At 41.3% G+C, this 27,067-nt stretch overlaps 1 protein-coding gene across 5 annotated transcripts in view; it reads right to left on the reverse strand.

Moving 5' to 3' along the window:
* Positions 1–27,067, reverse strand: part of ADAM19 (ADAM metallopeptidase domain 19) — a 105,537-nt gene that overhangs the window by 35,601 nt on the left and 42,869 nt on the right. For all 5 annotated transcript variants that reach the window (XM_061617488.1, XM_061617486.1, XM_061617485.1 and 2 more), the window contains exons 4-5: positions 23,781–23,859; positions 16,589–16,665 (exon numbers count right to left, since the gene is read on the reverse strand). In XM_061617488.1, coding sequence (XP_061473472.1) covers positions 16,589–16,665; positions 23,781–23,859 — 156 coding nt within the window. The remainder of the gene's footprint in view (positions 1–16,588; positions 16,666–23,780; positions 23,860–27,067) is intronic.

Here is a 27,067-nt window from a genome sequence, read left to right on the forward strand (position 1 = left end):
CGGGATTGAGAGAAGGCCCTGTGTGGCCGATCTTGTCGGGCGGCATAATTGGTGGCGTTGAAGGCGCTCCGTGAGATAAACTGGGCCGAAACTGTATAGGGATTTAAAGGTCAATACCAACACCTTGAATTGGGCTCGGAAAACAACTGGAAGCCAGTGTAGGTCGAACAACACTGGTGTGATGTGATCTCGGCGGTGACTATCCGTAAGTAGTCGAGCCGCCGCATTTTGTATCAGTTGTAATTTCCGGACTGTTTTCAAGGGTAACCCCACGTAGAGCACATTACAGTAGTCCAAACGAGAGGTGATCAGGGCGTGTACCACCAGTGGGAGCTGATGAACAGGAAGGTAGGGTTGCAGCCTTCGTATGAGGTGTAGTTGGTACCAGGCTGCCCGGCTCACTGCCGAAATCTGAGCCTCCATGGACAGCCTGGAATCAAGCACAACCCCAAGGCTGCAGACCTGGTCCTTTAGGGGTAAACTCACCCCATTGAACTTCAGGTCAATGTCACCCAACCTTCTCTTGTCCCCCACAAGTAGTACCTCGGTTTTATCGGGGTTCAACTTCAGCCTGTTCCTTCCCATCCATCCACTCACGGATTCCAGGCAGTTGGACAAGGTCTCCACAGCCAACTCTGGTGAAGATTTAAACGAGAGATAGAGCTGAGTGTCATCCGCATATTGATGACACTGCAGCCCAAATCTCCTGATGATTGCTCCCAGCGGCTTCATATAGATGTTAAATAGCATGGGAGAGAGGATAGAGCCCTGTGGCACACCACAATTGAGAGGCCAAGGGTCTGATACCTCCTCCCCCAACGCTACCTGTTGGTACCTGTCGGAGAGAAAGGAATGGAACCACTGTAATACAGTGCCTCCAATTCCCAATCCCTCCAGGCGAAGCAGAAGGATACTGTGGTCGACAGTATCAAAAGCCGCTGAGAGATCAAGGAGGACAAGAAAGGTGGATTCTCCCCTATCTAATGCCCTCCTCAAATCATCAACCAGAGCAACCAAGGCTGTTTCAGTTCCGTGACCAGTCCTGAAACCCGATTGGTATGGATCCAAATAATCCGTTTCATCCAAGTGTGCTGACAACTGGTTGGCCACCACTCGCTCAATGACCTTGCCCAGAAATGGTAGATTCGAAATTGGGCGGAAGTTATCGAACACTTGGGGATCCAAGGAGGGCTTCTTTAAGATGGGCTTTACAATTGCCTCCTTGAAGGCTGATGGCATCACACCCTTTTTCAAGGATGCGTTTACCACCGCTTTGATCCCCTCGCCCAATTTCTCTCTGCAGCTCACAAGGAGCCACGAAGGGCAAGGATCAGTAAGACAAGTGGTTGGCTTCACAGATGAAAGCACCTTGTCCACTTCCTCAGAAGGGAGAAGCCGAAACCGATCCCAATTTACCGGCTTGCAACTGGCCAACTCTGGTTCATCGACTGTGTCCACGGCGCGTGGGATCGAGCTCCGTAAGTGTTCGATTTTATCAGCGAAGTGTTTTGCTAATAGGTCACAGGAGGCCTTTGACTGTTCCAAGGGTTCCTGAGCAACTGGACCGACCAGGCTTCGGACCACCTGGAACAGCCTCCTGGGACAACACTCCGCAGACGCAATAGAGGCAGCAAAGAAAGCCTTCTTTCCTACCTTTATTGCCACTTGGTAGGCAGCTACTGCTGCTCTAACCTGTGTCCGGACATCTTCGGAGCGGGATTTCCGCCACCGGCGCTCTAGTCGTCTCACCTCCTGTCTCAAGCTACGCAACCGCGGTGTATACCATGGAGCTAGCTGAGTTCTATTCAGGGGGAGAGGACGTTTCGGAGCCACCTGGTCTAATGCCCTGGTGATCCCCACATTCCACTCCTTCACCAGGGTTTCGACCGGGCGACCTTCAGCAGGTTCCAATTCCCCAAGCGCAGTCAGGAATCCATCCGGATCCATCAGGCGTCTGGGGCGGACCATTTTAATAGGTCCTTCACCCCTGCGGAGGGGGCATGGCAACGAGAAGTCCATATTTACCAGGTAGTGGTCTGACCATGACACAGGAGTGGCATGAATCACTCCCAACTTCAGACTACTTCTCTCCTCTCCCAGGACAAATACTAGGTCGAGAGCATGACCGGCTACATGGGTGGGCCCAGTATTACTTAGGTACAGTTCCCAGGAAGCCATGGTTTCCAGGAAATCCCTACATATGTATCTAGGTATGAAACACACAAGGCTTTTCTCCTTGCAAAGAAATAGTGACTAATGCTATGACTCAGATGAACATTTTAGCAATTTTTTTCTAAAATACTGAACACATTTTGCTAAGGCCTGAGATCATGGAAGGATAAGAGAACATATGGAGTTGTAAACTGAATATACTGCATTTGGGATTTTAAGAAAAGCATTATTTTAAAATGTAAAACTTTTCATTTTTGCCAGATGGGGAAATACTTTGTGGGTTTTTTTGGAGGGGGGTATAATTATTTCAGCTTTTTAAAAGCTTCTGTTAAAAATGTTAAGCTGGCTGTCAGTGGAGGGTGCCCTTCCTCCAGGAAAGATTTGACTGGGCTATCAGGGCTACTGCTAGTAGCAATGGTCAGTAATACCAGTTAATGCCAAGCTCCTTTCAGAGGCGGGGAATGCCTAGACATGGGTAGGAGAGAATGCCTGTGAAAGGGTCAGGCTCTGCAACTAGCACCATCGCCACAAGCAGCGGCATCACTAGCAGGAGTGCGGGAGGGTGCGGACTTCCGGTGCGCACCCTCCCAGGGGCATGGACGAGGTGGCTGGGCTTGCGCGCGCGTGCACACTCAAGGCCATGCCCCTGGGAGGGCGCGTGCCGGAGGGGCACCCAGCTGGAGAAGGCCTGGGAACACCGGCGCACCTCCCTCGCCCCGCCGACGCTGCTCCCGGTCTCGCCCGCCCACCCACCTCCGAGGAGTTGGAGCAGCCTTGCCGGGCAACGGTGCAGGGCGGGGCGGCTCTGGGTGTCACCCCCCTCATGGTGACACCCAGGTGCGGGCCGCACCCTCCGCACCCTCCGCACCCTGGTAGTGACGCCCCTGGCCACAAGTCAGCTATGCCCATCATGTCATTGCTCCTTTAAAGAAAGAGGAATTTCTAAATCATAACAGCCAAATACAGATGCAGGAGAAGGGGAGCAAGAATGTATAATTTCTATACTAAGTTGACACATAAAACCTGCATAGATCTAAATCTGAAACAGGTAATTTTTCCTTTTCTGCTCCTGATTGTATTGAGGATTCTATCCCTAAAGTTTCTGTTAAGGAGCAGCTTAGCTGGATCAGCAGTAATGGCAAACTGTTCGATTCCAATATGGTTTTGTAAGCCACCCTGGGAATATTATTAAAGGGCAACATTAAAATACCCATTCCCCTCACAGAGCTACAATCACCAGAAGATGGGCTGACTGTTAAACCACTCTGGCCACTGGAGCTCTGTCAGGCGAATAGGAGTCTCCTCTCAGCACCCTTCACAATCTACACTTCCCAGGATTCTTTGGGGGAAGCCATGACTGTTTAAAGTGGAATAAATGTCTGGCGTGGGTGTGGCCCTCTGATTAGCCAAGCCAAACAGCTGTTAGTTTGGTTCTTAGAACATTGGCAGTTTGTTCTTACTGAGCATGCCTGTGCTATTATAGACTCCATTGTGACATTTCTTAATTAAAAATCAGGCATGCATTTTTTTAACTTTTAAACTGCAGAAGATGAATGTCAGAGTATGGGGCAAGGTCAGTAATAGGATTACAGGTACTCTGTGAACATGGCTGATTTTTTATTCATTTCAACAAATTATGAGACCACTGACAGAAAAAAAGTCCAACAGGGGTCTGGATTTTCTTTCTGTTCTTTTACACTTTGAACTCTAGATTCTCTCTGCACATTTTGTGTGTCACCATGAAAACTCAGAGGGTTGTTAAGCAAGCGTTTTTGAGTTCAGGACTATATGTTTTGTAAGATTTTGTTTTGAAATGAGCTTATGGGAAGCATCAGAATGGCATGGGGTATTTTAAATTTAACATGGCAGAATGCGAAAAATACATGTTGCCTATAATATATAGCCACTCTTATGGCTGTTTAATATACACAATGCAAAGTTTTCAGATAGCTGAGGACCCTCAAAGAATAATCTCAACAGTAAGAATTTGATATTAAAATATTAAATTTAGAAGTAAAAAGGGAAAGAGATGACTAGTTGTGACACATACTGTATCTAACATTAGTTCTCTTAACCATTTAGACCATTTTTTCCTAGAATATTATGCGGGATGAGAAATGAAGTATCTTATGTTACAGAGAGTAATCAAAAAGAACTGTAAAGGAACATGAATAATACACAGAAGGATCATGGTAATACTTGGAATACTTTACGAAAGGTTGAGTTTGGCAAGCTGTCAAAATTTTCTAGATAATAAGTGTGCTATTTTAGTTCAGTGGTCTTTCATTGGAGTAAGACTACAAGCTACTAATGTGGCACAACTTCAAGCAGACTGACAATTATTATGAAGACTTTCATGACTGTTTGAAAAGGCTGCCCCTTGAAAATGCAAACTGTCTCTTTACTCAGACACTTCTTTGCATTTTAAATAACAAATAAGGGTTCCATGAGAGTTCTATTACATAGACCTCTTTGTTGGATTGCTCACCAGACTGCTCCCAGAGGGTCCCCAGTAGATGCTTTGTGGCTATAAAAAGTGCTTTCCCGTTTTCTCATCAAAACTAAGACTTGAGATATTTGAGCATTCCAAGAGGATTTAGAAAGCGTTTTGTTATGTGCCTTCAAGTCGACCACGACTCATGGTGACCCTATGAGTTAGCGACCTCCAAGAGCATCTGTCATGAACTACTCTGTTAAGATCTTGTAAGTTCAGGTCTGTGGCTTCCTTTATGGAATCAATCCATCTCTTGTTTGGACTTCCTCTTTTTCTCCTTCCTTCTGTTTTTCCCAGCATTATGGTCTTTTCTAGGGAATCATGCCTTCTCATGATGTGTCCAAACGATGATAACTGCAGTTTCATCATTTTAGCTTCTAATTATAGTTCTGGTTTAATTTGCTCTAACACCCAATTATTTGTCTTTTTGGCAGTCCATGGTATGCGCACAGCTCTCCTCCAACACCACATTTCAAATGAGTTGATTTTTCTCTTATCCGCTTTTTTTACTGTCCAACTTTCACATTCATACATAGAAATCGGGAATACCATGGTCTGAATGATCCTGACTTTGGTATTCACCTCTATGGAAATCAAATACACCTCTATGGAAATCCAAGAGAGTGAACAAAGTGGTCCGGTAGAGACCATTTGGGTAAAAATAAATGGAGAAACAAATAAAACCGACATGGTAGTAGGTGTCTACTACAGACCCCCTGGCCAAGAAGAGGTGATAGATGAGGCCTTTCTCAAACAAATCTCTAAAATCTCAAGGAGGCAAGAAGTAGTAGTGATGGGGGACTTCAACTACCCGGATATCTGCTGGGAGACAAACTCTGCGAAGCACAAAGCCTCCAACAAATTCCTGATGGGCCTTCCTGATAATTTCCTCTTTCAAAAAGTAGAAGAAGGAACAAGGGGATCGGCAATCCTGGACCTGATCTTAACTAACAGGGATGAATTGGTCACGGGAATTAAAGCGGTCAGTACCTTGGGGGAAAGTGACCACGTAATGCTGGAATTTGTGATTCTGGGGAAAGCCAAAGAAGAATATAGTCAAACATGGACCTTGGATTTCAGGAAAGCCGATTTTAGCAAGTTCAGGGAAATAATGGGTAGGATCCCGTGGCTAGATAGCCTAAAGAAAAAAGGAGCCCAAGAGGCGTGGGAGTTCATGAAGAACGTATTACAAAAAGCGCAATCGCAAACAATTCCAAAGAGGAAGAAAAATGGAAGACATCGGAAAAAGCCAATGTGGCTACACAGAAGACTGGTGGAGGAAGTAAAAATAAAAAAGAGCATGTATAAAGAATGGAAGGAAGGACGCATCACCAAGGAAGAGTACCGACGAGCAGCTGGGGCTTGCAGGAATAGCGTAAGGAAAGCTAAAACCCAGAATGAGCTGAGGCTGGCGAGGGAAGCGAGGAACAACAAAAAGGGGTTTTTCAGATATGTTTGAAGCAAGAGAAAGACCAAGCAAACAGTGGGACTGCTGCTCAACGAGGATGGCAAAATGTTGACAGATAACAAGGAAAAGGCAGAACTGCTCAATGCCTATTTTGCCTCCGTTTTCTCCCAAAAAGGGAACAGTGTGCAACCTTCCATCAGTAGCCATCTCAGTAAGGGGTCGGGATTGCAGTTCAAGATTGATAAGGAGATAATCAGGGAATACCTAGTTAACCTAAATGAGTTCAAATCTCCAGGGCCTGATGAACTGCAGCCCCGAGTATTGAAGGAACTTGCTGATGTACTCTCGGAACCTCTTGCCATCATCTTTGAGAAATCCTGGAGAACGGGAGAGGTGCCGGAGGATTGGAGACGGGCAAACGTCGTCCCTCTCTTTAAAAAGGGTAAAAGAGAAGATCCGGGGAATTACAGGCCAGTCAGTCTGACTTCAATACCGGGAAAGATATTAGAACAGATAATAAAAGAGTCCATTGGCAACTATCTAGATGACAATGCTGTGATTAGTAGGAGCCAGCATGGTTTGTCAAGAAAAAATCCTGTCAAACTAATCTCATCTCTTTTTTTGATCAGGTCACTAGCTTAGTAGATGGTGGAAATGCTGTAGATGTCATCTATCTAGATTTCAGCAAAGCGTTTGACAAAGTCCCCCACGACCTTTTGATTAGCAAATTCGTCAAATGCGGACTACATGGAAATACTGTCAGGTGGATTCACAACTGGTTGGAAAACCGTACTCAAAGAGTGGTCGTTAGTGGCTCTGCTTCGGACTGGAAGGAGGTTTTGAGTGGAGTGCCACAGGGTTCTGTCCTGGGGTCGATACTCTTCAATATTTTTATCTTTTTTTTTTTTTCAATAATTTTTATTCAGATTTTCATAAAACATACAAGACAAAATCATAAAACATTCAAAGACAAAAAACAAAATCAAAAATAGTTAAACAAAAAGAAAAAAAGAAAAGAAGAAAAAAAAAAAAAAAAAATAAAGAGTAAAATATTGACTTCCCATTTGTCAAAGATCAAATCAGTTATAAGTCTATAATATATAGCAATCCTGTCTCTTAAGTCATATTATAAAATCACTTTCCTCCAGTAGTTATCTTACTTAATCATCAAATCTCATAAACATTACTTTATTCTTTCCACAAAAAGTCAAAGAGAGGTTTCAATTCTTTAAGAAATATATCTATCAATTTTTTTTTTCCAGATAAGCATATCGATTAATCCATCTCATTACTAATTATGATAATCTTATTGTCATAACCATAGTCAAAATAAACATTTCAATTAATCCATCACATCAGAATCTGTTAGGTTCAGTAATTTCAGTAGCCATTGTTCTATTATCTCTATTAGTTCCATTTTCCATCTTCCATCTTCAGTAGTCTTGTTAAGTCCAGTAATTTCAATATCCAATCTTCCATTATCAGTATTCCATAATAATCTTGCTGTCAAAGCCATAGTCATATAATAAGAGTCTGATGGGAATTACCTCTATCCCAAATATTTTCTTGCCATCCATTCTGAATAAGTTGCTGAAATACTGCTGTAAAATCATATCTCTGTTCTTTTTTTCAAAATACACTGGGTCATCTCTTAAAAGTTTTTCCATTGTCACATGGCTGCAGTTAATTCCATAGATTTTCTCTATATTGGGCTCCATCACATCATTCCAGTCCAGAAGATAATCCATGCCATTGATAACTTTATCTCTAGAATCTTCATTAATTTCTTCAGAGATAACATTGAGTTCCAAACAATAGATTTTATTTCTAAAGTCCATAGACTCCAAATCTTGTTCCTGTTCCACGTTTGTTCCAATCTCCGGGATCTCCTCTCTCACAGGGACCCCTATTCCAGTCTCCAGGGTCTCCTCTCTCACAGGGACCCCTATTCCAATCTCCGGGGTCTCCTCTCTCACAGGGACCCCTTCCAGGGTCACCTCTCTCACAGGGACCCTTATATCTTTAATCTCCTGCTTCATTTTACTCAATTCAATTTTCGTTATCTCAATCTCGTTCATTATTCTCTGAAACATAGTTATTTCCAGATTCTCAGCCACTTTCTTAATTGCCATTTTAAAAGAAAAATATAGGAAAACCACTTCTTATTTCAGCAACAATTGGGTTAATACTCCAAACTTGGTGACATCACAGTATAAACAGAGCAGACAGCCTTATCTCTCCAATAGTTAAGTAAACAAAATGCAGTTCCCAGGATCGAAGCAATTAATGGCAATCGTCAAGAAACAGATTCGTCAAAATAAAATAGACCAAAAAGAGAGTAGTCTCAAAACAGTATAATATTTTTCAAAATAAAAATCTGGAATAGAAATCCCTCTTCTGTGTGTATCTTTAGAATGCAAATCCAGGACAGCTTTTTGCAACAAAAACAGAGATAAGCTATTAATTAGTGCGTAGCAGAGAGAAGTTACGGCTCCCCAGTGAGATGTCAAAAACCGATCAATCTGGCAAATCTCTTTTAAACAGCAACAATTTAAGTCAAGTAAAAGAAAAATATAGAAAGAAGGGTGCTTGCCTGTTAGTGCGTTCTCTCTTAGAAGATAAGATGAACGTTCGCTTTAACAGATAGAGCTTGCTGTTGAAAATCCGTCCCACCTTCGTCGGCTGGACCTCGTCCCATAAATTAATGAGATCTGGTCGTCCCAACAAAAATAGGCTTTGAGGTTAATCTCTTCGTTTCTCCCTACCCGGGAGAAGTTTAATCAGTCAAAAAAAAAAGAAAAAACTGACTGATATATCTGAATAAGCTTCTTTTGAGGCAGGAGCCCGTCTCAAAAGCAGGCACAGGCTAAGTCACCCTTCCCGGAAGTCTCTCTTCAATATTTTTATCAATGACTTAGATGACGGGGTGGAGGGAAGCCTTATGAAGTTTGCGGATGATAAGAAACTGGGAGGGATAGCTAACACAATGGAAGACAGGAATAAAATCCAAAGGGACCTGGATAGACTAGAAAATTGGGCTGAAATTAATAAAATGAAATTCAATAAAGACAAATGCAAGATTCTGCATTTAGGCCACAAAAACAAAATGCATGGGTACAGGATGGGAAATACCCGGCTTAGCAGTAGTGCGTGTGAGAAGGACCTTGGAATTGTAGTGGATCGCAAGTTGAACATGACCCAGTAGTGTGATGCTGCGGCAAAAAAGGCAAACGCGGTTTTGGGCTGCATAAACAGAGCTATAGTTTCCAGGTCGAGGGAAGTAATAGTCCCACTATATTCTGCATTAGTCAGGCCTCATCTGGAATACTGCGTTCAGTTCTGGGTGCCTCATTTTAAGAAAGATATAGACAAGTTAGAGCTGGTTCAGAAGACGGCGACAAGGATGATAGCCGGTATGGAGAACAAGTCTTATGAGGAAAGGTTGAAGGAACTTGTCATGTTCAGTCTGGTGAAGAGAAGGCTGAGGGGTGACATGATTGCACTCTTTAAGTACCTGAAGGGCTGTCACATAGAGGAGAGTACAGATTTGTTCTCTGCTGCCCCAGAGGGTAGGACTAGGTCAAATGGTTTTAAGTTGCAGGAGCGTAGATTCAGATTGGACGTTAGAAGGAACTTCTTGACAGTAAGGGCAGTTCAGCAATGGAACTGACTGCCTAGGGAGGTGGTGGGATCCCCTTCGCTGGATGTCTTCAAGCAGAGGCTGGACAGCTATCTGTGGGAGATGCTCTAGCTGTGAATTTCCTGCTGTGAGCAGGGGGTTGGACTCGATGGCCTACAAGGCCCCTTCCAACTCTATGATTCTATGATTCAGTGATACATATTTGCATTTGAGGACCTTTTCTAGTTCTCTCATAGCTGCCCTCCCCAATCCTAGCCTTCTTCTGATTTCTTGACTATTGTCTTCATTTTGGTTAATGACTGGGCCAAGGTATTGATAATCTTTGACAAGTTCAATGTCCTCATTGTCAACTTTAAAGTTACATAAATCTTCTGTTCTCATTACTTTAGTGTTCTTGATGTTCATCTGTGGTCCTGCTTTTGTGCTTTCCTCTTTCCTCCATCAGCATTCTTTTCAAATCATTATTGGTTTCTGCTAATAATATGGTATCTGCATACCTTAAATTATTGATATTTCTCCCTCCAATTTTCACACTTCCTTCATCTTGGTCCAATCCCGCTTTCCGTATGATATGTTCTGCGTACAGATTAAACAAACAGAGTGATAAAATACACCCCTGTCTCACACCTTTTCTGATTGGGAACCAATCGGTTTCTCCATATTCTGTCCTTACAGTAGCCTCTTGTTCAGAGTATAGGTTGCGCATCAGGACAATCAGATGCTGTGGCACCCCCATTTCTTTTAAAGCATTCCATAATTTTTCATGATCTGCACAGTCAAAGGCTTTGCTGTAATCTATAAAACACAGGGTGATTTTCTTCTGAAATTCCTTGCTCCGTTCCATTATCCCACGTATGTTTGTGATATGATCTCTGGTGCCTCTTCCCTTTCTAAATCCAGCTTGGACATCCTCACTCCATATATGGTAATAGCCTTTGTTGTAGAATCTTGAGCATTGCTTTACTTGCATGGGATATTAAGGCAATAGTTCGATAATGAATCATGTTCAAATGCCTCCCTTCCTCCAGTGAGTTTGAGCTAAACTTCATGGATGTGAGGTATGGCCCTTTATTCCCAGCATTTTGAAGAACCATATTTTTATCAATTCAGACTAAAACTGAGGGCAAAAATCTGGAGTGTACATTGGAAGGACAAAATCGTTCACAGAGGAAGCACACTTCTTAGCTTCTCTATTACCTGTAGGATTATTGTAACTGAGGTTGATTCTTGGAATCTGCTCAGCCCCTGATCTTTCCTTTTTTAAAAAACCCCAACAACAACCTAGACCCATAAGTAAATGATGGGCCCATTGGAAAGAGATTATCTCAAGGTCTGAAATGAACTCTGTTTCATATATACTGAGAAAGCAGCAGGTAGAAATGGTGTAGGATCCATAGATTTCGACTAGTTTTCCCCCTTATAAAGATAAGTTCACTTATGTTATTGGTTACTCTTTTGGCTTACATCAGTATGAACTGGTAACCTCATAACCTAAATTTAAGATCACACCTTATAGTCAGGCAAAGTTACAGTATATCTGGGTCTTATCAGACTCCAGAAAAGGGCATACAGTCCCTGATTTCAGTTGAGATGACTCAGTGGCTTAGCAAATTAATAGTCTTCTAAAATTTACCAACCTTCTTAGACATCTTCTGGGTAATCTCATATTTATAGCTCTGTTGGGTTTCACACTTTTTCTGCATCTAACAATGGCTTAAGAATTTATTTTAGACAACATGTGGAGTCTTCCTGTAGTTGCAATCTCAATTTCCTGGAAAAACAATAGCCAAATTCTGTTGTATCTTGAATATCTCCCTTAGTTAAAACCCTCTCATCTTGCACCATTTCTCTTTGTAACACTTTTGGCCTTACCTCAACGTAATAGGCTTTACTTTCAGTCTAAAACCCTTGTGCATGATGGGGTGGACAAATTAGAATGCTTTAATGCTTTCTATTTTAAATAACATCCCAGAAGAATATAAAGATCAAATAAGGAACAGATTTGAGGCTTTAAACTTAGTTGACAGAGAACCAGAAGAACTATGGAATGAAGTCAGAGACATGATCAGGGAAGAATGCAAAAAGACGATACCTCTGTTGAAAAAGAGAGAAAGACCTCAATGGATGACTGAAGAAACTCAAAATGGTTAAAGAGAGAAGGAAAGCAAAAGCAAAAGGAGATAGAAACACAATCAGAACCCTAAATGCAACAATGCAGTGACTAGTGCGTAGGGACAAATAAAACTATTACAATAGTTACTGTATAGAAATAGAAGAGGACAACAAAAAGGGAAGAACAAGAGCCCTATTCCAAAAGATTAGAGAAATTAAAGGGAAATTTAAACCACGAGTAGGGATGTTGAATAATCAACAGGGGAACACACTGACTGACCAAGATGAAATAAAAGGAAGATGGAAGCAATACACTGAAGAACTCTATAAAAAAAGATGCAAGGATGACAGATTCATTCATGGTGGAACCATATGATGAAGAACCAGAAATTTTAGCATGTGAGGTAAAAGCCGCTCTTAAAATACTTGGAAGAAACAAATCACCAGGAACAGATGGCATACCAATAGTTGCTTCAAGCTACTGAGACTGAATCTGTCCGAATGTTGACAAAAATTTGTCAAGAAATATGGAAAACTAAACAATGGCCCACAGACTGGAAGCATTCAATATATATCCTAATTCCAAAGAAAGGGGATCCCAGGGAATTCAGTCAACACTAATTTTATTGCCAATGATGTTTGATTGATTTTAGGGTAACTTTGTGTCACTGATTCCGAATATGGCATCGGTTTTGCTAGATTGGCTCTAATTTTTGAGATAATGGATGCCCCCATTGAAAAACATAACAAATTCAAAAAATTTGGTGGTCAGGCATAGCCTACCCACAAATGACATGGAAACTGTCTCAAATCATACAAAAGTAAACACATGAAATACCTAATGGCGTTGTATTCAGTACAATAACATTAAAACAAAGTAAGCTGATTCAGAGAATCACAATTAATGCATAGAAAAACGCTGTGTGTACGATTTTCTTTTATGTGGGGCATCAGGACAATCACGTTGGAGGCTCCAGCAGTAGTCTGCCATCATGTGTCTGTCCCATCTGCCTTGATACCTTTCCTCCATCACCTTTATATCCTGATGGAACCTCTCCCCTTGTTCCTCACTAAAATCACCAAGATTATCCGGAAATCTGTCTAAGTGGCTATGGAGATAGTGTACCTTTATGCTCATATTAGTACCCAAATGTTTAAAGTTAGCGAGCATGTTTTGCACCAATTCTTCATAATTGTCTGCTTTGTGGTTACCCAAGAAGTTCTTGACAACTGAGACATAACTGCACCAGGCAGAAGCTTCAACATCATTCATCAATTTAGTGAAATTCAAATCATTGATGAGTTTACGAATTTTAGGACCATCAAAGATTCCTGCTTTTAGTTTTTCCATAGTCAGTCCAAGGAACGATCTACAAATGTATTTAAAGCAATCACCATCTTTGTCCAAGGCCTTAACAAATTGCTTCATCGGTCCAAGCTTGATATGGAGTGGTGGGAGAATGATTTTTTCTCTGTCAACCAATGGCTTGTTAATGATGTTCGCTGCACCTACAGTCATGTTCCCTTGAAGGCCATGTCACTTTTTCCCAATGATCTCGCTTTGCCCTACTATCCCACAAGCAGATGAAACAAGGGTACTTCGTGTATCCACTTTGCTGCCCAAGCAAGAAGTTCACCATCTTTAGATCAACACAAATAGACCACGGGTGCTCATGATAGCAGAGCTTCTGCAAGACCATTTTGATATTTTCATATTCTTCTTTAAGTTTTGTTGAGTGAGCAATTGAAAGAGATGCATAGCGGTTACCATTGTGCAATAAAACACATTTCAAGCTTCTGGTGGAGCTGTCTATAAAAAGCCGCCAATCTTCTGGTCAATATTCCGGTAGTCCCATTTGAAGAAGAAGTCCAGGAATGTTATTGCAGTATACAAGTTCTTCATCTTGGCTGAAGTATGGAAGAAGTCCCTCCTCTCTTGTCCGATAAGCTGTTATGTTAGCTTCCGGCTGTAGACAGTTCTTTTCCATTAGCCTGGATGCTAAAAGTTCAGATGCTTGCTTTGACAGACTGAGGTCTCGTATCAGATCATTGAGTTCCTTTTGGGAGAACTGCTCAGGTGTTGAAAAGCTTTCTTCGTATCCACTTCCAGGGCTACCACCTGTGCTACACTCCACGTCCAGCATTTCTTCAACATCTGACAATGGAAGGTCAGGCAGTGAGGTAAACACTGGTATGGGAACATCTTCGCTGTGTGGCACAGGTCGCCTTGCTGAGTCCAAATCAGGATACTCCCACTTATGTTTCTTGTAGCGATTGAAGCCTTTCACATTCACAACACAAAAATAACAATCATCGTGATGGTTTTGCGGCTCTCTCCACACCATAGGCACACCAAAGTTTAAACGTTTCCTTTCTCCATTTTTCCACTGCTGCATATGTCAGCAGCTACAGGTTGTATTGGGGTACAATCGTCATTTGAGGGGTATCCATTATCTCAAAAACTAGAGCCAATTCGCCAAAACTAATGTCATTTTTGGATTTAGCACCCCCAAAATACCCTAAAGTCATTCAAACATCCTTGGCAACTAAAAAAACTTTTTTTTGTTGGGCTGTGATTAATAATACTCTGTTGACGCCAGGGATGGGGGGAAAATTCAATCCGTTCACATTTAACACAGAATTTATCAAATCCCCCCTTTCAGAAACAATATAAGAACTGAAACGCAGCCATCCATTGAAATTTGCACATCTGAATTTTGCAATGCAATTCTCCAATCAATCAATGTTTCCAAAAATGCATATATTAGGGGGAAATGTGCAATATATGAATATATTCATGTAAATCACATACAAAGATGCTTTATATTAGAACTTGCTTGCAAAAATGTCTAGATTAGTCAAAACTGCATACAAAAATGTCTTTAGCAGAAGAAATTCACATTAAAATGCTGAATAATTTTTGTGATTTTTTCCCTCCAAAATTGCAAATTGTTGCAGAAATGTGGAGAACTGAATTTAACACTTGAAAAATGAGAAACCCAGAGAACTAAAATTGACAGATCCTTCTAGCCCTAGTCCAGGTATGTATTTTCAGTACGTATCAAAGGGGCCCTACTCCATATCACAGTAATTACCAGTTACAGAAAGGCCTGTTTTCCACACAGGAAAATAATACAGTATCGTTTCATGAGAACTGGCATATATGAAATCAATCATTGCACGCGCACATGCGCACACACACACACACACACACACACAGACAGAGAGTTATTTTTTATGCAGAAAGATCAGGAAAATTTCCTCAAATGGGTTTGTTTTGAGTACATTGTACAGAGGGAAAAGCATCTGGCCTTAGGGATAGAGTCACACCCTTCTCCACCTGCTCATGCCCCCCCCCTTCAGCAGTACAAACATACTCAAGTGTTTAGCTTCTGTATACTTCCAGTAATCCTAAGACTACTTGGAACAACAGGAAGGATACTGGCCAGCACAGGGAGCAACTCTATTGTGAATGAAAAGTGAGCTTTCGGATGGTAACTGTGTGCTTGAAAATAAAAGGGGGGGAGGGATGAAAGTGGGCCAAGTTGCACCTGTAATGCTTCCTATTTTGTGTGGGTTGTGTGTATTATGTCAGCCATAAATGGCCAGGGTTTGCTTTGTTTACACCACCAGACAGTTGGTTTACATTAAAGTGTCTTGAGGTCATTGAGGAATTAAAAAAAAATTGGCCAAAACTGTTTCCTGACTGGATGGAAGCCCAGCTTTCAAATGGCTTTGAATGAAGGTGACCAAAAGCAAACCACGTCCTGTTTATAAAAACAGTATCTTTAATTTATCATTGGGGGAGGTCAAAATCTCTCAGGAGGAGTAAGTATGTGTATATCTACACTGCAGACTCATAGCTAACCAGGAAAGTTATGAAATTCTGTTCTTGTGAGGGGTAAATGGTAGAGAACAGATTTTCAGAAGAAACACATTTGTCAAGTTGGCTATAAAATGTTGACACCAAAGATGGCAGGGAAAAGTCAGAATATTCTGTTGCAATCAAGGTCTTCAGGCAACTTACAACATTGTTAAAAACAAGAGAAAACATACCATAAAAACAAAATAATACAACAATCCTCCCCATACAGCCACAGAAAGCTTTGGCAGCACATTAATACAAACAACATCTTTTATATAAAGAAATATCCAGAGAAATAATATTCCTGAGTACTTAATGAACATTTCTTTTTATGATGATCAGAAATAAAAAAGAATGCAGACAACATCCTATCAGATGTACATATATGGGGATTCCTCACTTATGCCATTTGATATGTCTCGGCTGGGAGAACATAAGAACTGTTCCTTTGGCTTAGATCATGGTATGGTCTTGAAGGTACACAAGGCCACCACCGTGCTGAAGCTAAGCAGGTCTGGGTTTGGTCTTTGCCTGAATGGGTGACCACCTAGAAACCTCATGTTTGACACACTGGATTCCATGACAGATGAAAGGTGGGATATAGATGCAAGAAAATACATAAATAAATCTAATCTACCATTCTTGTAGCAAGAACAGCCACACAGATGCTTCTGGAACTTCACAAACTGGAACACAAAGGTGATGGCAAAAGCTGTCATGGATACTACCCATCAATTATTATGGTTATTGTCCATTAATATCTATCACCATTTCTCCATGAATGGTTGAAAAAATAGTCCATTGTTACTTCTTGTGACAGTGAATTATGAGAATGTCTTTATGAATCCAGAGAATTAATCTAATTTGAGATTCTGTAAGGATTAGCATGCACCTTACCGTAGACCATTGCATATGCTGAGTGCCACAGTTGAGTCTTCCATCCCTCTCACAGTACCATGGTACAAGCAATGATCCTGGAAGGGCAAAATAGAGATTGTCAAGGGATGGTATTATTCTGTAAATTCATTCTTCTTCCTTCACTACCTTGGTTGGACTCAGCACTATGCAGGAAGAGGATAGCAAAATGCATAGATTCTCCTCTCTCTCTCTCTCTCACGCACATGCACACACACAGACCAATTTATTCTTTCATACGAGAAGTCAAATTATGGTCATATTCTTTCATTCACATGCATTTTCCTTTTATTGTCAATGAATCCTAAAGCATTTTGATACCCTAATAAGGTTGAGATGTAACTAAAACACTATAACAGTTTTAGACATGATTTCAGTGTAAGCATCCTGTTATTTTTATCTGTCAGCATACTTCTACTATTTCTTGAAAGCAACTATGCAGTCAAGCAGTAGTGTAGTGGCAAATTCAGAAGTGCAGGGTCCTTTCATAATAGTCTCAGCCATGCCCTTCACAACCACACTCCTAAGATTATACAACCTTATAGAACAATCTGTCCAGGCTTCTGAATACTGCTTTATGCTTCTCTATCACTGTCACCACTTGACTGTCCTTTCACACTGTCACCTCTTTTCATTCTGATTGGCTCCACTCAGCAGGAAAGGATGAGGAAACCAGTTAGAAGACTCTTCTCAGTGGCTAATATACTCCCCTTACATGCTGATTAGCTGGAGGCATAAGGACCCTGCTGGGACCTAGCTCCCAAAAAAGTAAGGAATCTAAGACCCATGCAATCAAGTCTCCTCTTCTTTAAGTATCTTCACTCCTATGAATAGCCAGTCTGTTGTAGTGGTTAAAAGTTTTGGACTAGGACCTGAGTGGCCCAAGTTCAAATTCCCACTACAGCTATAAAACTCACTGAGGGACCTTGAGCCTGTCACTATCTCACTGATAATTCCTTTGAAGACTTCAGCCTAAAGAACAAATCCAAAGCACAGTCAATATGAACTTTCCTGCTGAGTCCAAATGGTTCTGGAAGTATTATTACTTTTTGGATTTTTTTTTAAATGGCATGAAGTTGTAAAGCCGTATTGTAGGGGTTCCTGTCATTACAAATGGCAAGAAAAATGGGCTTTATAACCCAATTAATAAAATTCCATCACAGTCATCTTTCTTTCTTTGGAAACTTTATGCCTAGAGGAAGGGAAGAGGAAACAATATCAAGAAGGATGATCTCATAGACGTTAGCTTGTCGTTTAAAATCATATAATTAGCAATATTAATTTTTGTCCTGTTTCAGTGAAGTGCCTGCCAGTCAAAGCATTTCCAGTCAGTTAATTTGTGAAGAAGGTCCTGCTGGATATGAGCCAGCTGGCATAGGCTAGCTTTGTAACGGACTGAAATATAACAAACATTCAGATCCCACTTAGCAGAGGGCAGGAGCAAAGTAGACAGTTATGGATATCCAGTTTTAGATTCTCTGGCACTTCTTGAGCAGATATGTGACCTTCCATGATAGAACAAAAGCCATTCCAGTTTGTATCCTATGGCCTATTTTACAAGGTAAACTATAGCTAATTGTTTACCATGAATGTGCTGAGCTGGGCTCTGCAGTGCATGGGGAAACAAAGCACAATTCCCCATTTAGTTGGTAATATGATTTATTCTACATCAACAATAATGGTTGATTTTTGTCTTATTTGAATGTATTGTTGGCTTTTGTAAACTTGCTCCTCTCTGCACCCCAGCACTTTGTATTTTGATATTTTGAATGTTCATTGTGAGACACTTTGGGCACAGCATGCTGTAGAAAGGTGGCATGTAAATAAACTCAATCAATCAGTCAGTCAGTCATTTAGCATTATGTCAGGACCAGGAATCGTGGTTTGTTTCACTCAAACCATGATCAATAAGCCAAGAACAAACCTTAGTCACAGATCATGGTTTGTTGGGAGCGAAACAAACCTCTGTTTGGAAATAACCCTAAAGCAGAGGTTGTGGTTTATTTCTCCTGTGGGGAGCAGCAAAGCAGCCCAGAGTGATTCACATTCACAGTCAATCACTAACAATGGGTTGATGTGAAAACAAGGCCTGTGTTTGTGTGAGTGCATCACTTTGAGAAATTAGGGTGAGAGATTGCAGTGGATAACTTCAGTTTTTACAATGAAGAAGGAGGAATGGTCCTGTACAGAACATGACAGGGGAGATGACAGGACAGGCCTTAGTAGGGCATAAATGGTAGAGAAAAGACATCAAGGGTTGTTAGTGGGCATGGATCATGGTGGTGTAATAACAACTTTGGTACACAGAAAAGCTAAATACATTGTTGGTAACTAGGTCCATAGTTGGGGTTGCCAGAAAATTACATTAGTTTTGTGTTTTAAGGGAAAGTCCTCTTTGCTCCATAAGCAACACTTTCTTGTAGAACCAGTTCAGTCTGAAGACACTTGTCCTGGTTTATGAAACCTGAAGATCTATGACAAAATTACATGTTTAAGGGTAAGGAAGGTACATAGTATGAGAGCCAATTGAACAGTCCTCATTCATTGAACAGTAGGAAAAGTGAAATAAAAGCATGATGTCAGCTTCGCTAGATGGTCTAGAGGAGTTTTCCACCAATCTCTCATCTAAGCAAACTAATGTTTTTCTGTCAAGCTGCCAAGAAATTAGAGTGCAAAGTCATCTTCCCAGTATGCAAGATAGACTCACCAACAAACACCAAAGGTCTGTCTGCCTATCTATCAACATGTTGGAAACAAAAGATCCAGAATCTATTTAAGAAGCTGAAGCTCAATTCATATAAAATTGTGGTGCTGTCCGTGGTGATGTTCAATCTGTCTTGTATGAGGCTGTGTTTCCCCTGAAGAATTGTTTAGTTTTGAGGTGCTATTAGATCCGGCCTTCTTTTAGAGGCCCAGGTGGCTTCCATAGACTGAGGAAACATCTACCAACTAAGGCTGGTGTGCCAGCTGCAACCTCTCCTGGACAAAGATAATTTAGCTATATCCCTAAATATTTATTTTGATGTCATTCAGTCCTAAAATTGCTTCAACCATCATTTAATTTCAGGGGAGTTATCTATCTAAAGCAGGAATAGCCAACATGGTGCCCTCCAGATGTTCTTGGACTCCAACTCCTATAAGCCTCTGCAAGTATAGTCAATGGAATTGTAGTCCACCACCTTTGGAGGGCAGCATGTCAGCTATCCCTGATATAAAGCTTGAACACAGCATACAACTTCTCATGTAGAGGTCTTCCAACTAAAACTTCTAAGGGCCCAAACAGATTATTAACAGAAATATAATCCACATGAAAGAAAGGTACTACTGGTAAGTAGACCACATGGGTTTGGTTTATCGGGTTGGGTTTACAGACAGTCCTGGATGGGTTTGCACTCTCCCGGAAAGATCAGGTGTATAGTTTGGGAGGTATTCCTTGATCTGGCACTCTTGTTAGATGTACAGGTGGAGTTAGTGCAAAGGGTGCCCTTTCAGTTTTGGTTGGTTCACCAGCTATGACCCTTCCTGCAAAAGCCAGCTTTGCCATGGTTATTCATGCCCTAGTGACCTCCAGATCTGACTACAGTAATGCACTCTATGTGAGGCTGCCCTTAAAAAAATCCAACATTTTCAATTATTGCAAAACACTGCAATTAGAATGATTACAGGAGCTGGGCAATTTGACTTAATCATACCTACATCCTTGTTATGTGCCTTCAAGTTGATTACTACTTATGGTGACACTATGAATCAGTTACCTCCAATAGTATCTGTTATAAACCACCCTGTTCAGATCTCACAAGTTCAGGTTTGTGGCTTCCTTTATGGAATCAATCCATCTCTTGTTTGGTCTTCCTCATTTTCTACTCCCTTCTGTTTTTCCCAGCATTATGGTCTTTTCTAGTGAATCATGTCTTCTCATGATGTGTCCAAAGTATGATAACCTCAGTTTCATCATTTTAGCTTCTAATGATAGTTCTGGTTTAATTTGTTCTAACACCCAATTATTTGTCTTTTTTGTGGTCCATGGTTTCTGCAAAGCTCTCCAACACCACATTTCAAATGAGCTGATTTTTCTGTTATCCACTTTTTTCAATGTCCAACTTTCACATCCATACATAGAGATCTGGAATACCATGGTCTGAATGATCCTGACTTTAGTGTTCAGTGGATACATCTTTGCATTTGAGGACCTTTTCTAGTTCTCTCCTACCTGCCCTCCCCAGTCCTAGCCTTCTTCTGATTTCTTGACTATTGTATCCATTTTGGTTAAGTGCCAAGGTATTGATAATCCTTGACAAGTTCAGTGTCCTCATTGTCAACTTTAAAGTTATATAAATCTTCTGTTCTCATTACTTTAGTCTTGACATTCAGCTGTAGTCCTGCTTTTGTGCTTTCCTCTTTAACTTTCATCAGCATTCGTTTCAAATCATTACTGGTTTCTGCTAAGAGTATGGTATCGTCAGCATATCTTAAATTATTGATATTTTTCCCTCCAGTTTTCACACCTCCTTCTTCTTGGTCCAATCACACTTTCCGTATGATATGTTCTGCATATAGATTAAAGAAATAGAGTGATGAAATACACCCCTGTCTCACACCCTTTCCGAAGGGGAACCAATCGGTTTCTCCATATTCTGTCCTTACAGCAGCCTTTTCTCCAGAGTATAGGTTGTGCATCAGAACAATCAGGTGCTGTGGCACCCCCATTTCTTTTAAAGCATTCCATAGTTTTTCATGATCTACACAATTAAAGGCTTTGCTGTAATCTATAAAGCACAGGGTGATTTCCTTCTGAAATTCCTTGGTCAGTTCCCTTATCCAACATATGTTTACGATATGATCTCTGGTACCTCTTCCTTATCAGAACTGCCTTTTCCCATATGTTCCTTCCTGCATGCCTCATTCATCACCCGAGGCCCTGCTACAGACCCCTTGACCTCGGGGGGGGGGAGAGTGACAAATAGGGGTAGAGCCTTTTCTGTTATGGTGCCTACCCTTATGGAATGCCTTGCTGAGGTCTGCCAGGGCCTATCGCTGTATCACTATATTGCTTCAGGCAGTTGGTGAAGAATTGGCTCTTTCAAAAAAAGGCCTTTTGTTAGCTAAGTAATTTTTCACTGGCTTAGCTTTCTGTGCTGCTGGAATTTATTAAATAGGTTGGATATTCTTAGCTTATTATTTTGATCATGTGTTGGGGTTTTTTTGATAACTATTGCATTTGTTTTGTTTTATTTGTACCATTTGTAAGCAGCTTTGAGTGTATTTGGGGGATACAGCAGGATAGGAATTTTTTGGGGGGGAATACTCTGTTTATAGGATTGTCATGGTAAGAGGCATTCAGAGGTGGTTTACCATTGCCTTCCTCTGAGTCTGGATGCATCTTAGCTCATTCAGACCACGGTATTCCCAATCTCTATGTATGGATGTGAAAGTTGGACAGTGAAAAAAGCGGATAAGAGAAAAATCAGCTCATTTGAAATGTGGTGGTGGAGGAGAGCTTTGCGCATACCATGGACTGCGAAAAAGACAAATAATTGGGTGTTAGAACAAATTAAACCAGAAATATCCTTAGAAGCTAAAATGATGAAACTGAGGTTATCATACTTTGGACACATCATGAGAAGACATGATTCACTAGAAAAGACAATAATGCTGGGAAAAACGAAGGGAGTAGAAAAAGAGGAAGGCCAAACAAGAGATGGATTGATTCCATAAAGGAAGCCACAGACCTGAACTTATAAGATCTGAACAGGGTGGTTTATAACAGATGCTATTGGAGGTTGCTGATTCATAGGGTCACCATAAGTCAAAATTGACTTGAAGGCACATAACAACAACAAAGCAGTTTGCATGCAATAATCAAAGCCATGTCATTAAAACATACTAAAAATTTAAATATCCGCAGTAAAACAGCATTCAATCTGTATTACACGGAAAAAGACAGCCATAGGCTAAAACATCTAATTGTGACCACAAAAGGCTTGGGAGAACAAATTTTCACCATATGACGAAACCTCCTCAGTGTTGTGGCCATTCACACCTCTGGGGAATGGAGTTCCACAGCTGGGATGCTACTCAGTGAAGGCCCTATTCTAAGTTCCAATACAGTGAGCTACCCCCATTGGTGGGACCATAAGCAGTCCCACCTCTAACCAGGGTGGCCAGTGGGTGTCACTGCCACTTGTTAAGACAATGCAGGCATGGGGCAGGGTGGCAGTGAGATCGATGTGGCATGGGTACAGTGGCTGGGCCAATCCAGCTTTTTTGCCAGTATGTCTGAGACATCCTGACCTCACCACAATCCTTTCTTGCACCATCCTAGTAAACAGCAGCGAAGCCACTGCTGGGAAACCAGCCCTATGTCCACTCCTGTCCCTGGCAATATCAGGGGTCTCACATGAATTTTCTAGAGGGTTCACCAGAGTTCCAAGCAAACTTTAAAATCCTTATGCTATGGCCTGGTTCAGATTCTCCAGGTGACTGCCTGTTGGAGAATGCAGGATCAACAAAAGGCTTGTGACTTAGCAATGATTGAGCCGAGGCATCAATTGTACAAAATATTGCCACCACTTGAGGATTATACATGTGGCCACTGTGTTGGGTATTACTGCATCTGTTGCCACATGATTGCCACTTCCACATGACCCCGCCAGGAAATCCATCTTGCAATGGTCTCATCAGGGATGATTCAAGAGACGGTGAACTCTCTCCAACAAATATTCCTACTACCTCATTCATTTCTCTAGCTTTCATATCATATCCTCACTACACATTTAAAGCACTATCATAGCACTTGTACAGTCTTGTGGAATCTTGTGAACAGTAGTTTGTTAAGGACGTTGGGAATGGTAGCTTGGTGAGATCAGCACCCTTAACAAACTACAATTCCCAGGATTCCCCATGAGTGTGTAAGTGCTGTAATAGTGCTTTAAATATATAGCATAGGGTGGATGTGACCTCAGTGACAAGATATTTGCACTTGGTGTGTATAACAAAATCCTTGCTCTCCTAATAATGCTGTTTGCCACTCCCTCATTCCCCCAATGGGTCTGGTGTCATGCCTTAGCCTCCCGCACTCCTACAGGCTCTTCTGAGGGATTCATCAAGCCTCTGCACCCAAGTTGTTTTATCTCCTATCCGTTTGACTCAAAAGCAGCTGCACTGAAATACTTACCGTGTTGTTCAAAGTCACAGTATGGGGAGTTCCACTCTTAGTATAATGAGTTTCAGTATAGCCTGGTGCAAAGAGGTGACTGCCAGCAACAAAGAAGAGACAGAAAAGAGGGGAAGATAATTATATTTTGCACATCATTACCTAAAACTACTCATCTGCATGAAATCTTGCTAACATTCATCATCAACAGCTGACACAAATATCTAACAATCATTTTTTTTAAAAAAAATCCTTTCCGGTCCTTTGGAACTGAGCCTGCCAAATGTATCATCAAGACATAGAAATCTTTAAAATACGTAAAATAAAAGTGCACTTTTTAGGGTTTACCCAATATATTGCTGCAGTTGCAGCAGGCGGGGGGGTAGCATTACTTGCCCATCCACCAATGTGGAGTGAGAGGAGGAGGTGGGGGGGTGAGTTGGCATGGTGTGGGCACATTATTGGAGCCACTCTGACACTCCTGCTACTGTGCCTGCACTGTGCCAATCTCCCCGTTGCCTTGCTCCCTCCCCCTCTCAGTTGCCAGCAGTGACCTCCATGTTAGGAAGCCAGATGAGCAGTGCTGCCGCACCCCACGCCGCCCCACTGACCACTACTCTGTTGCTAAAATAAATTGCAACATGTACCGTAATATTCAGTAAAATAAATAAATACAATAAATGAAAAAATATGTGCTTTTTCAGCCCATGTAAGCAAGTCTGGTATTTACTGACAAATGGCCCTTGGCACTTCACTATGATCCATGAGGAATTAGGAGAGAGAAAGGAACATGTCTCTCTCTTCACCCCCTTCATCATTTGAAAACCTGCATCTTTCAAGTTTCCTAAAGTTCAAAAGCCGTAGGGGTCATTGGGCAGCATTGCATAAGCCACTAACTCTTAGCTGCATGTTTTTTACAGAGGAACATAGGAAGCTGCCATAATGAGTCAGACCAATGGTCTATCTAGCTCAGTATTGTCTACACTGACTGGCAGCAGCTCACCACTGTTTCAGGGAGGGAGTCCCTCCAAGCCCTCCCTGGAGATAGCCCTTCCCCTTTTCAATTTCACAGAAGGGAATGGCCTAAAAATGGGAAAGTGCTTTTGTACACTGAATGTGCTGTAGTGATAATTCAAGTCAACTGATACCAACATTTATTTATTTATTTATTTATTTATTGCATTTGTATATCGCCCCATAGCCGAAGCTCTCTGGGCGGTTTACAGTAACTTTTTAGGGTTTACCCAATATATAACATGGCATCCTTTATTGTTACTGTATTCCAGCAAAACTAATTTTCCTTCTCTGTTCATCTTTGCTGATACAGATCACCCAGCCTGGGATCTGCAGGCTACCGATAACCAAAGTAAAACAAAACAAAAGCCCTAAACAAAAAAATACTGCAATGTAAGTGCTCTATTATCTCCTGTGTTGTCATGGTCTGGGTAGCATGAACCTTTAAGAAACAATTATTTCCCCACCCAAATTGTATTAGCTGCAGGACACAGAGCAAGCAATGACCTTGGGAGAACCTGTGCCAGTCTTGCTTGTGGTGTGGTGAACCTAAATATGGTTTTTTAAAACAAATCAGTGTAGTTACTTCTGGAAACATTCCATGGATTTGCACAGGGTTTGGTTAAAGTAAGCTCTTCCAAGATGGCAGTTCAATTGCACAGGTTCAACTATGATTAAAAACATGGAAATCACATAGAATTGTAGTATTACTTACAGAATGGAGTAGTACTTTTTTTGTTTACAAATCAGTTTCATCAAACAACGTCAAGTTCTAATATTATGAGCGAAGGTGAAAAAAATCCCGTTTATCCATTCTTTCCATGCTATTTATATATTTTGTAACCCTTTTTCATAGCCCCTTAGTGTTCCAAAAAAAAAAAAAAGAACTATAAAACCTGGCTCTTAAAACTGGGCTATGAATATGAGTATATGAAAATATCTTTAGGACATATATCCATACTACAGACTGAAACAGAATGGTCATTCCCTCTGCCAAGGGAACCTGGGAACTGTAGTTCTTATAGGATGAGAGTGGGAGTAACGATCTCTAAACAGAATCTTCAGTACCCTCATCAAACAACGGCCAGGATTCTCTGGGGGAAGCTGTAACAAACTGCTATAAAATGTCTATGCTCTAAATACAGATATATCACAAGTCAAAGATAAGAGCATTTTATAATCCACACATGTAGGCCAGCTGAGAGCTTGCGCATAGCACAACATTTTGTCCTAAAAGACAAGGAGTTGTCAGGGGAGGAAATGGAACAGGGTCATTTGTGTTCTGGCTATAAAATAATTGTTCTCCCATGTATCATCATATGCACTAGATCACCCTTCATCCAGATCACTGTGATCTGCATCTCCCTGGCTTATCCAAGTTCTTTATAACAATGTAGTCCTGTGTCTGCTCATCCGAACCTCATTTTACCTGAAATTTTTCATCTCCTCCCACCCTCAGGCTTCTGATGAAAAGAGGATAGCTGAATATCAATTGAGTCATGATTTGCACATCAACAAATGTACAGTGGCATTAAGGGCACTATATGCTCAAAGAATATTGTTTATATATTCCCTTAATTGTTTGCCTCTCACTCCATTTCCCTTTATTGTTTCCCAACCTATGATGCCATTCCTTAGACTACAAAAGAAACAGGAAATATTGGGATTATTTACAGGGAACAAACAAAAGTCCACAATCTGATTTTGCTCCACTAACTCAAATTTGATATTACCCACAGGTTGGTAAAGGTGGGCATTTGCTGGGGCACCAAGTTCAGCAGGGGTTTGATCACCCTAAAAGTGCTACTATTTCCACTTTGCACAGTGTATTCCAAAAAGATCAGGTGCAACCTAAGAGAATATCTCTTCCAGATAAGAAGGCCCACTGAGGGTGCCAATCCCAAGAGCTTCCAAAATTCTGGAGCCAGCACTAATTGCAGCATCCATTTAAGATATTAGCATATTTGTGCATGTAAATTTCAATAAAAATCCCACTTATGGATGCAATTTTATGTAAGCTTACCTAAGAATAAGCCCTACAGGTTTTGATCCCACGTAAGTAAGCATAGGATTACAATGTATGACAATGGCAAAACTTCCAGGCAGAATCAATATGGCGCTGCCACTGGTACACAATGCCCCTCCCTCTCCTGGAAAGTGGCGGTGATGCCGCTGCCAGGAGGAGATTGCTGTGGCTCTGCCCCACTGTGTGTCAGGCCCAGGATGCGACTCAGGAACCAGACCAGAGGTTGTAGTTAATTCGTGTTTTATTAGAGTAATGTCCAACAAAGACT

This window comes from Rhineura floridana, chromosome 3 (genome assembly GCF_030035675.1).
Source record: "Rhineura floridana isolate rRhiFlo1 chromosome 3, rRhiFlo1.hap2, whole genome shotgun sequence".
NCBI lineage: Eukaryota > Metazoa > Chordata > Lepidosauria > Squamata > Rhineuridae > Rhineura > Rhineura floridana.